This window comes from Cardiocondyla obscurior, linkage group LG22 (assembly GCF_019399895.1).
Source record: "Cardiocondyla obscurior isolate alpha-2009 linkage group LG22, Cobs3.1, whole genome shotgun sequence".
Lineage (NCBI taxonomy): Eukaryota > Metazoa > Arthropoda > Insecta > Hymenoptera > Formicidae > Cardiocondyla > Cardiocondyla obscurior.
Genome location: NC_091885.1, coordinates 578,580 through 591,552, shown reverse-complemented (window position 1 = coordinate 591,552; position 12,973 = coordinate 578,580). Strand labels below are relative to the sequence as shown.

Here is a 12,973-nt window from a genome sequence, read left to right as displayed (position 1 = left end):
CTCTTCATACCTTCTTACACATCTCCCACAACTTCTCTTTTACTTCTCCCCATTTCCAGATCTCATTTTCAAGTCCATCACTCCCTGCTGCTTTTCCTTTTTTCAATTATCTTATTACTTTCTCAAACTCTTCTCTATCTATATCTTCTTCCACATCCTCTTCTCTCTCTCCACTTATTTCCCCTCCAACTCTCCATTCCACTCCACCTAAAATCTCTTTAAAGTATTCATCCCACTCTTCAATTTTTAGTTTTTCTTCTTTTTCCTTCCTTTTCTTTCTTCCCTTGTTTACAATTTTCCACACGTCTTCTTCTGTTCTAATCTTTTCTATCTCTTTCTTCCATCTCACCTTTTCTTGCAATTTTTTCTCCTCACATAGCCTCTTATATTCTCCTTTCACCTTTTTATAATTTTCCCCACCTTTTTTTTCATTTCTTTTTTTACTAATTTCTTTGTTTTTTCCAATTCTTTACTAAAACTTTTCCAATTTTCCTCAGTTTTACTTTGTCTTTTCCTTCTTTCTTTATATTTTTCTCAGAATATTTTTCTCTCCTTCTCACTCCAGTCTAGTCTCGTACTCTTTTTCTTTCTATGCTTAAAACTTCTCTTCTTTCTTCTTTCCCCTTTTATCGTCACTATTAACGGCAAGTGGTCTGAATCCACTTCCCTCCCCACCTTCATTTCTATGATTTCTCTTTGTGTTTCCACATTACTAACCACATAATCTATCACTGTTTTTCCCCTTCCCCCCACATATGTCCACTCACCCTCTTCATCTCCCCTTGTACATCCATTGACTATTATCCATCCCGCTTCTTCCAGAACTTTACAGAATTTTCTTCCTTTCCCTGTAATTTCTTTATCCTTTGTTTTCCTCTTCCTTTCTTCTTTATCTTCTTCCCCATTTTCATCGTTCCATAAGCTTTTTTCTCTCCCGTTCTCACATTAAAGTCCCCCCCTATCAAATATCTCGTTCCTTCCTCTTTTTCATCCATCCAATTTCTCATATTCTCTATTATATCTTCTAAATCCTCATTTACATATACCCCTGCTTTTTTCCACCATACTCTTCCACATGTTATCTTTATTCCTATCATTCCTTTCTTATCTTCAAAATCTGTTTCTTTTTCTCCTTCCCAATCCTCCTTCCATTTCATCATCATGCCCCCCATTGCCCTCCCTTTCCTATTTTTCTATTCTGCTCCCTTATTTATCCATTTGTAACCCTTTGGCAATCTGCTTCTTATTCCCTTCCATCCTTTTTCCTCCAACCATGTTTCACACAAGTAGGGAATAAACACGGGTTCTAATCCATGGGGCAATGAGCGGGGCGCGGAGACGGGTGAAGAATCTATGACGAGAGGAGCGTAGGAAGGGGGAATTTCAATAGCGTAGAGACGAGGGATTGTGAATATGAGTAATTCACCCTTCTCCATTTTTCTCTCGTATGTCACCACGCCAATGAGTTCCCTCTCCATACAGTTCCCTCACCGTAGATCCTTCTCCCATCTCCACACCTCACCCATTGCACCCATGGATTAGAACTCACATGTCAGCAAAATTTCTCATACCAACCATCTTTACGCATCGTATGCATCAACCAATTTTACGCATTATATACATATAAGACAATCTTTATATAGGGTAAGACAATAAACTAAAATTTGTTTCTCTGTAAAACAAAGTAAATAAAAGTTTTTATTTGTTATTTAGTAATGATTATGTACACTATTTACAACCTTACCTGTAAAACAAAGAAACGACAATTAAAGTTTATCGCTCTGAACTTTTATGATTTATATCCACTTTACTTCTTTAGATTATTCTATTACAAAGGCAATCTTAATACTAACCTAATCTTCCTGTCATTAACATTTATCTATCTAGTCATTCCCCCCCCTCTATCTAATGATGATTAAGGTGCATAAAACATAAAGCATAAAGGCGCGCCAAGCAGGAAAGCGCGGCATCTTTAAATTAAAGAAAGTATACTTTCTTTATATCTCCCCTCCTCAGGATGAAAAGTCGTAGAATTTTCAGTCTTCATGGTCATCTTCTGATGCTGGAAGTAATTTTGTTATATGGAAAAATCCTGTTTCTTGATTTCGTTTTCCTGTTTTTATTTTATATATTGATTCTGATATCTTTTCTGTTATTTCAAAAGGTCCAATTCTTAGTTCATCTAATTTTTTTCTATTTAGTTTGTTTCCGTTTTCTATATATACTAGATCTCCTATGTTAAACTGGTAATTCTTTCTATTTTTGTCAAATATCTTTTGTTATATTCGTGTGATTTTTTGTTTTTCTCAGAGCTAAATCTTTATTTTTTATCCAACTTTCCTTATTACTTATTTTTTTTAATTCTTCGGGTATAATACTAGTATCTGTGCCATCTAATAAGTACTTAGGCGTAAAACCAGTTATCGTGTGCTCTGTTTTATTATATTTATCAATGCATTCTCTAGCAATTGTTGTCCAAGCTTTCTTTTTTTCTTGTTCATTTATTTTACATCTTATCTTGTTGACGATAGTCCGATTCAATCTCTCATTTAAGCCATTTGAGAAGGGCGCATTGACGGCCGTAAAAATTAGTGTAACATTTTTTTGTATTAGGAATTCCTTAAATTCCTTTGAATTAATTCCTGGGTATTGATCCGTAAGTATCATTCCGATTTTCTCTGTATCTAGTACCTTATTTACTAATGTAATAAAGTCAGTGGCGCTCTGCGTTTTTGATGTTAAAATGAATGCATGTCTTGTAAAATGGTCCACAAGTAAGTGGAGATACCTTTTCGTAGATCTTTGTCCTCCGAAGCCTCCAATTGTGTCAATGGACATTATTTCAAAGGGCTCCGTTGCTGGTCCTAATTGGGACATCAGTCTATATTTTTTCTGTCCTCTGGATTTATTTTGTATACATATTTTACAATTTTTACATATTTTTTTTATGTTTGTAATTATGTTTTTAGCTGTATAATAAGGGCACACCCTATTCATCATTTGTTTTATTCCTATATGGCACCATTCAGAGTGTATTTCTCTAATTAATTTTAAACTCAACTTTTCTGATAAAATTATTTTCTTATTATTTTTAAATTCTTTATAAAATATTCCATCTTTTTCTATTAATTTTGTTTTTAATTTTTCTAATGTTCTATTTTCTTTCTGATCTGTTTTTATTTCTTCTATTTTCATAAAATTAACTATTTTTAACATTTCTTCTGTATTTTCGAGTGGTTCCAGTACTGGATTCCTGCTCAGACAATCTGCTTCGGCGTTATCTTTTCCCGGAACATATTTTATTTCAAAATCATATTGTGATAGGTAGTAAGTCAATTCACCAAGTTCTTCATCTGTTCGAGCTTTTATATTCATGTTTTCTAATGGTTTATGGTCTGAATATACCGTGAACTTTCTTCCTATTAACCTGTATTGCCAATACTTTATCGCTTCCTTGATTGCTAAACATTCTAGGTAAATAGCTTTTTTTTTCTTTTGTGAATTATTTAATTTTTTTGAGAAATATGCTACCGGTTTTTCTTTGCCATTTTTTTGTACTTGTTTAAATACTGCACCGATACCTTCTAATGATGCGTCTGTATAAATTTTTATAGGTAAATCTTTATCAAATATTTCCAACACAGGTTGAGAACACAGTAAATTTTTTATATCCGTAAAAGATTTTTCGCACTCTTTGGACCAAATAAATTTTTCATTTTTTCGTAGTAGTTTGTGTAGTGGGTCTAATAATATTGAACTTTGTGGTATATACTCATGGTAGAAATTAATTTTTCCAAGAAATTGCCGAATATTCTTTTGAGATGTTGGAGTGGGGAAATTTTGTATTGAAGCTAAATTATCTTTTAGCGGTCTTACTGTATTGTATTGTATTATATGTCCGAGATATTTTACTGATTCTGCCGCAAATGTACATTTTGTAAATTTTAGTCTGAAACCTTCATTTAATATTGCTTTTATAACTTTTTCTATATGTTCCACATGTTCTTTGAATGATTCTGAAAAGATTGAGATGTCGTCTATGTAATTTTCTGAAAAGTCTTTTAATTTTTGTTTCCTTAGGATATTGGATAAAATTCTCTGGAAAATAGCTGGTGATGTTTTCAATCCAAATGGCAGGCACGTCCATTGAAAGTGCCCTTCCTGTGTAACGAAACCTGTTTTATGTCTATCTTCAATGCGTAATGGAATTGACCAAAAAGCCGAATTAATATCTAATGTGGTGAAATATTTGCAGTTTCTTGTTTTCAATATTAAGTCTTCGATTAGGGGGAATGGCTGAGCTTGTGGCGTGATTATTTTATTCAATTCGCGAAAATCTATACACAATCTTGATCTTTTGTTATCTTCTTTTTTAAAAGCCATGGTTACTGGAGCTGCAAATGGACTATACGATTCTTCGATTAATTCGTTTTCTAGTAATTTTGCCACTTGATTTTCTATTTCTCTTTTGTCTTCTAAAGAGCACCTATATGGTCTCTTACTACAGTATTTATCTACTATTAAGTCTATTCGAGCTTCGTAATCTTTAACGGTACCTACATCATATTTACTTTTAGCAAATACTGTATTATACTTATCTATTAGTTTTTTTATTATATTTTTTTTTATGTTGTCTAAATGAGCCAAATTCATTTCGAATTTGGTTTCATCCACATGTTCGTTAAAATTTATTCTTGCTTCTTTTGTTTCTTTGTTTTTATCTAGTATATTTGTTTTTTTCTTTATTTGTGTTTCTGTTTTTTCTATCTGTATTTCTTTCTTTATAGATATTTGTAAATTCTCATCTTGAATTAATTTGAATTTTTTTATTATATCAAATCCAATAATAAAATCTTCAAAATCTTCTCGTTCTATAATGAAGACATCAATATATTCTTCCTTTTCAAAAATTTTAATTTTTACGGTTATTAAACCTGCTGTTTGTGTCACACCATTGACTGTTTTTAAAGATATTTTATTCACATCTTTTATTTTTTTTCCTTTTATTTTAATTAATCTTGAATTTATTAGAGAGACTTGGGAACCGGGGTCATATGTTCCGTTTACCTCTAGTTTTTCTTCTAATAATATCTTTACTTTAATCAATGGTGTGATTATTCGTTTTTTTGCTCTTTATTTAAATCTATTTCTATTACTGAGTTGCTTCCAATTACTTTAGTTTCGTTTTCATTCTTTTTTTTAAACCAGCATGAATTCTCTGGGTGATATCTGATACCTTTGTTTAATTTTTCACAGTTTTTGCATGGTTTTTTTTCTTCAAATTTATTTTTATTATCTTGTCTTTCCTCTTTTTTTTTTATAAAATTATTTTTACTTACTAAATGTTCACACTTTCTAATTTTGTGTAATAGTTCGGTTGAACCTTCACAGTATTCTTTATCTATTTTATTCCTAACAAATTCAGGTAATCCAGCTGCTGTGAGCATTATTAGGGTCTTTGTACCAATGTCTTTGTCCATATCTAGTAGTAATTTTTCTTTTCTTATAGCATATTCCATCAGTGAACCTTCTTTATACTTATAAAATATGGCATATATTCCAGTACTCCATCCTTTATCTGCAAATAATTCTAAAAATTTTTTTTTCCATTCTGACCATCCAGCTTCCATTGTCAGCGTGGTTAGAGTAGCTGAGTGCCAGTCTACACATGATTTGTCCAGAAATAATCTTAATATCTCAATTTTTGTATTATCTTTGTTGATTTCAAATCTTCCGCATTCTTTTTCAAATGTTTCTAACCATTGTTTTGCATTTGAGTGTTTACATAAAAATTTTTCTATCATAAATTTTTCCGCTATATGCTTCAAATTTAATTCACTTTCTTTTTTCTGTGTAGGTTCTGTTATATTTGCTTCTACCACCTGTTCTAGGTACACATCATTAAATATTATATTATCATCTTCGTCGAAATAACATTTTTCCATTTCTTCTGTGCATGTAATCCATATTGTTCTTTCTTGGCCTCTTTGAGTAAAACTTTTTTTTACTCTTTTTATAATTCTCTGTTTTTATTAGCTCAGGATGATGGCTTACAAATTTTTCAGCTTCTGGCAACACATATTTTTCATTGTCTTTTGTTGTTATAGAGGTTATAGCAACAACAGTTGTCTTTTTGTCGCTCGGTGAAGCCACACATTTAAATGCAAATTGTAATTTTTTTGCCATCATAAACAAGAATTGTCGTTTTATAAGACAATCTTTATATAGGGTAAGACAATAAACTAAAGTTTATTTCTCTGTAAAACAAAGTAAATAAAAGTTTTTATTTGTTATTTAGTAATGATTGTGTACACTATTTACAACCTTACCTGTAAAACAAAGAAACGACAATTAAAGTTTATCGCTCTGAACTTTTATGATTTATATCCACTCTACTTCTTTAGATTATTCTATTACAAAGGCAATCTTAATACTAACCTAATCTTCCTGTCATTAACATTTATCTATCTAGTCATTCCCCCCCCCTCTATCTAATGATGATTAAGGTGCATAAAACATAAAGCATAAAGGCGCGCCAAGCAGGAAAGCGCAGCATCTTTAAATTAAAGAAAGTATACTTTCTTTATATACATATACCAGCCATTGCTCGCTGGTGTGCAAAATATAGTTTTTATTGATGGTATCGATACCATCGTCACTAATTTTATAATGCAGGGAGCGTGAGAGAGGGAATTTTTTTCCAAGGTAATGATGGAAAGAAAAAATAAAAATTTTATTTAATAAAATTTTTAATATAGAAAAATTATGCATACATAACTTAAAATAAAAAAAGAACATACATTATTGAAAAATAAAAAAACATGCATAATACAGTTTTATAGTATACACTCCATCATCCTCTTCATGTATATTAGCAATTTCAGCGGCTGCTGTGACAATTAAAGTATCTAAGTCACTTTCCGGTTGCTACACGTATGCAGTTTTTTGTCATGAGATACTTTATTATAAAATTAAAGATGCAAACTTGTAATATGGTCATCTCGTTATATGTTTTTTAAACATATATCATGTAACCATATAAAGTTTTAAAAAAATGCGAAATTTTTTTTGCAATATGATCACCAGTTACACGTTGAAATGTATACATATCACGAAAGTTGGAGATATTAATAACAAGATTATTGCATCATTTATAAAAGAACTCAAGTGTGTGGCTAACACGTGCCAAAAAACGCAAATTGTACAAAAATCACCAGCTATGAGTTTAAATGTATATATCACAAGATTAGAGATATCATTAACAAGATTGTCTTATAAAAGAATACAAGTGAGTATAAAAGCAGCGAAGCTGTAAGGATACATAATATATAAAATTGTGGAACGTTCGTGCCAACATGTCAGAACAAAATTTATACGAGGATCGTGTTGAAAATTATATTAGCGTGACATACCCAGCTATTGGGGTAAGTGCAATTATAAAAAATATATTAAAGTAAACTAATTTTTAATGGAAAATGTGGAAATTAAAAAATGTTTTTTACAGCGCATATTTGTTGATGGGGAGCCCACATATGAGGTGAAAATTAAAAACATGTTGAGGTTGCAGATACCTCACACACAGCCTGTAAGTTACTAATATAAAAATAATAATAATTTTTATTGAATAAAATAAAAATATAACACATTATTTTTTTCAGAGTTTGATAGACCCTGAAGAAATAAAAATCAAGGGGTTTATAAACATTGAAAAGCGACTGACAATACGGCGAGAGCGCCAAAAAGATCAGGCGTATAATAAATATATGTGGATGAGCCCACCCAACGATGGCAACGACTTCGGGCTGAGGGAACTATTTGGTCTGGAGTACGACGCAGCATTTGCGCCCGAAAGCTGGGATTGAATTATTAAGAAAAAGTATATTTATACATTTTTTTATATTTAATTATATACATATATTTTTGTCGTTTGGTAGATACCAGTACCTTTTCGGAGACTTAACGGTACATATCAGGACATTTGGCTCTTACTAGGACCGACCCGGTATTTCTCACACATATAAAGTAACATGTGGGGTCCGGTACCCGTATATCTAAATACATGCAATGTATAATACCAGAACCGAAATTAAGTACATAGTGTATATAATAAAAAGACCGGTACCAACATAAATAATATATGTAAAGTATAAAATAGGGACCAACATTAAATTTTAGTAAACTAAAGAGTTATTGCACTAGTTTTACTATAAATAAAATTTTTGACCGGTCCAGTCAGATAAAATATTATGACCATACCACTCTTATAATGCAAAATACAAATAATGACGACACTCTCAACTAATATATCTACTCAGAAAAACATTTTAGCGTCAATATTACAAACTCATTTGCTTACACTACGTTTTTAATTAAAACGACACCTCGAATGGTTTGGCAAGTTAATTCTTTAATCACGAATACGAAATTAGCGTAGATGTTAACTTGTGCAGATCCAACTACGTTCTCATTCAAAGCATTGAAATTCCTGAAAGAGATATTTCAAGTTTTGTTTTCCGGCCTTGATTTCTACCAATACGTCGCAGACAACGGACTTCGCATGTGACGTTACGACACAGTTTATAAGTTTTAAAACGATGTAACGTCACATGCGAGTTCCGTTATCTGCGACGTATTGATAGAAATCAGGACCGAAAAACTAATCTTAATTAATCGGCTTTTTGAGTAATATCAACGCTGTAAATAAGTACGTAGTTCGAATTACACGTATTAAGGCACACATTTGATTCATATTCGTGACTAAAGAATTAACTTGTCAAACGTTTCGAGATGTCATTTTGATTGAAAACGTAGTGTAACCGTATGAGCATGTAGTGTTGAATCTAAAAGGATTCTATAAAACGTTATATATGCTGTAAAGCTGGTGGCAATTTAAATTGTACATAGTGAGAATGATGTAGTCATGCAAGTCGCATATTTTAATAAAAATCGGAAAATATTTGTAAAATATTTAAGTCATATTTAACCGGTACCGATATTTCTCGTTACATCTAAGTAAAGAGTCCCAATATGTGACATTAGCACACAGTTTATAAATTAAATCATCAACGTATAGTCACATTCTGGGACACGTTACTTAGATGTAACGACAAATATCGGTACCGGTCAAATGTGACTTAAATGCTCTCAGATATTGTAAAAATATACGATCTGCGTGACTACAACATTTTTATTATGTAAATCTCAAGCCGTCACGAGCTATTCGGCATACATAATGTTTAATACAAACATTTTACCGTCAACTCTACATGAACATACTGTTACACTTTGTTTCAATCAAAATGACAACTCAAAACGATTAGAAATTAAAATCTTTAAGACCGAAACAAAACTAGTGTATGCGTTTATTTGTGCACTCGCAACTACGTGCTCATTTACAGCATCGAGATTCCTGAAAAAGAGATTTAAAGTTTTGTTTTCCGGCTTTGATTTCTACCAATACGTTGCAGACAACGGACTTCGCATGTGACGTTACGACACAGTTTATAAGTTTTAAAACGATGTAACATCACATGCGAGTTCCGTTATCTGCGACGTATTGATAGAAATCAGGACCGAAAAACTAATCTTAATTAATCGGCTTTTTGAGTAATATCAACGCTGTAAATAAGTACGTAGTTCGAATTACACGTATTAAGGCACATATTAGATTCATATTCGTGACTAAAGAATTAACTTGTCAAACGTTTCGAGATGTCATTTTGATTGAAAACGTAGTGTAACCGTATGAGCATGTAGTGTTGAATCTAAAAGGATTCTATAAAACGTTATATATGCTGAAAAGCTTGTGGCGATTTTAATTTTACATAGTGAAAATGATGTAGTCATGCAAGTCGCATATTTTTAAAATAATCGGAAAATATTTGTAAAATATTTAAGTCATATTTAACCGGTACCGATATTTCTCGTTACATCTAAGTAAAGAGTCCCAATATGTGACATTAGCACACAGTATATAAATTAAATCATTAAGGTAACGTCACATTCTGGAACACGTTACTTAGATGTAACGTCAAATGTCGGTACCGGTCAAATGTGACTTAAATGCTCTCAGATATTGTAAAAATATACGATCTGCGTGACTACAACATTTTTATTATGTAAATCTCAAGCCGTCACGAGCTATTCGGCATACATAATGTTTAATACAAACATTTTACCGTCAACTCTACATGAACATACAGTTACACTTTGTTTCAATCAAAATGACAACTCGAAACGATTAGAAATTAAAATTTTTTTAACCGAAACAAAACTAGTGTATGCGTTAATTTGTGCACTTGCAACTACGTGCTCATTTACAACATCGAGATTTTTGAAAAAGGGATTTCAAGTTTTGTTTTCTTGATTTCTACCAATACGTCGCAGACAACGGACTTCGCATGTGACGTTACGACACAGTTTATAATTTTTAATACGATGTAACGTCACATGCGAGTTCCGTTATTTGCGACGTATTGGTATAAATTGGGACCGGAAAATTAATTTTAAATTTACGGTTTAATAAATATTTTGACTTTAAAAATAAATTTTTGCCCAAATTTACACCATGAATCGATTTCATTTTTATTTAATGAGTATGATTTGTTTTTTACATATTAAAACAATATAATAAATATTTAAAATGTATTTTAGTCCCATTAAGTTACAATGTATAAAAATTTTATTTTTTTAATATAATTTTGAATATATTATGTACAAATTATGACTAATTATAAAATATAATGGTTATGGTCGTTTTAAATCTATGTATATTGCGTTTTACTACATGTATACGATGTTTGACGAGTTTTCAATACATTTTTTAATGGTACTCATAAGTAACATTAGATAAAAAAAATAAAATTTGTACATATAATTGTATTTTGATTATACATATAAAAAATTATTTAAAAACTTTCGTCTAGAAGTCGATGTATATCAATGTATATCAACGTATACAATATGTATACCGGTCCCGTTATGTACCGAACGACAAAAATATATATTTTTATAATTACATATATATATTTTTTATAATGAAACTTGTTTTAATAAAGATTTTTAGTTTTTTATTTAAAAAATCTTAATAATAATTCTTTTTTTGATGCGACATCCACCAATTATATATTTTTAAAACATTTTGTAACGCGCAATGTTTATCATGATTGTCACATCGCATAGTGTTAATAGAATCTAAAACATTTAAAGACTGTACATTTTCATAATCGACGTCTAAGGTTTCAATGATGTGGTCTTCTCCAACATCATCGTTGAGCATATCAGCCAACCAAGCACGTTTCTCATATCCTTTGACATATATAAGACGTGACACTTCGTCACCGTTAGCACCTGCTACAGCCGTTGTAATTAAATGTTTTGCCATGTTGTATGGCACGGTTCCATCTTCCCAAGCCAGCGCATGGTGATATTTTATTAGCCAAGAAATGCATGATTTTTCAGATCGTGTTAAAAATTTCCATGGCATGGGACTCTTAAAAATGTAATGAGTCAAAACAACACCTTTTCTTAGCACAGCAACTTCTTTTACAACAAATCGTTGCCCAATATTAAAACCTTGAAGATCGACAAACGTTGGTGTAATCATGATGAACGTGTGTCCGAAACAATAATGATTCGTGTCAATAAAAATTGTTTCTCTATATATGATAAAAACTGTTGACACAACAATTTTATAAAACCTTGCGCACAACGTTGGATAATGGGCTGTATTCAACTATACGATCATGTAAAATGAGACAATATGCGGTTGTATTTGCGGGAACATTTTCTTTACAATCAAATTCTAATCGCACGTCCACAGTGGCGCTTTTGATTGATTCGGTCTGTCGAAAGCAATCGATAACAACAAATGGCCCATATGATAGAAATGCCGCTACATTACAAAAAGCTTCATAAGAATTGTTGCCATAATAAGCTTTACGAAAACGTATATACATATCATAAAGAATTGCATATTTGTTTTTATCGAAATCTAAGTTCAGATCATCATATGGATAATATTCAGAGTTGAGATAAAGTTTCACATTCATTAATTTACAATCATCAAAAACGTTTGATTTTTTAGACATAACGTTTTTGCGATCGGTTTGCAGAGCAAAGATAACATATCGAGGCTTTTCAAGCTGCGTTGCAGTTTTGACGGCCCAAGAATGTTTTGTCGTACTCTGCAAAAGAGGATATTCATACAAATCCCATGAGCGAAAAGTCATGCTTAAATATCGCCCGCTATCCAAAGTTCGCAGCGTGGTTAATTTATTAACCTCATTTAACATAACATGAGGCATTCGCCATTGTACTTTATACAATTCAATTTTAGGTTTTAATTCCGAATGTCCAATAATGGAATTATTATCATTGCGAGCGCGTATTAGAATTAATTCATGGCGAGCGTTGACAATCACACGTTTGTAATCTTCGCAGAAACCTAACAATATACTTAATGGTACGCAAAAATTAAAGAATCCTTCTGACATAGTCGATGTTTCAGCCCATCCCGCATTTTGCAGCATCGCAGCATTATCAGACGTTAGTGATATATAATTTTTGAGAGTGGTAGTTATTCCAACGTTTCTGCTGCGATCAATTTCCACACCATTGAGTTCATAACGGATTTCATCGAACATAAACGCTATGCAATTAATTCCAAGCGCAGCTGCCAACTTATCATCAGGGTTGTTTTTTTTCGTCAGTTTTCCTTCAATATAGAGAAAGCTGTCACATGGCAATGTATATAAATCCTGTTGTTGTATTGGTATCCGTATTTCATCACTGTATCCAAATGTTGTGTTAGCATATGGGTTGTATGTATGAGTTTCAATTTTGACAATACTATTGTCAAAGATCGGTTTATCATCAATAATCAATATATCACACATTTTTAGATGTTACACACAATGAAACCCAACGATTTTAAAAATTTCACGTTTGATGTAGTAAGTTTTTTCTTCAATAA

The 12,973-nt window shown here is 31.6% G+C and overlaps 1 protein-coding gene across 1 annotated transcript; it reads right to left on the bottom strand.

Moving 5' to 3' along the window:
• Positions 1-11,690: 11,690 nt before the first annotated feature.
• On the bottom strand, positions 11,691-12,896 carry LOC139110892 (uncharacterized). The gene has a single exon (XM_070670852.1). The coding sequence runs from the start codon at positions 12,894-12,896 to the stop codon at positions 11,691-11,693; it is 1,206 nt and encodes a 401-aa protein (XP_070526953.1).
• Between the last annotated feature and the right edge of the window lie 77 nt (positions 12,897-12,973).

Bases quoted from the DNA above. Each gene is read 5' to 3' on its own strand.
- LOC139110892 (XM_070670852.1), bottom strand. From the start codon at position 12,896: ATGTGTGATATATTGATTATTGATGATAAACCGATCTTTGACAATAGT.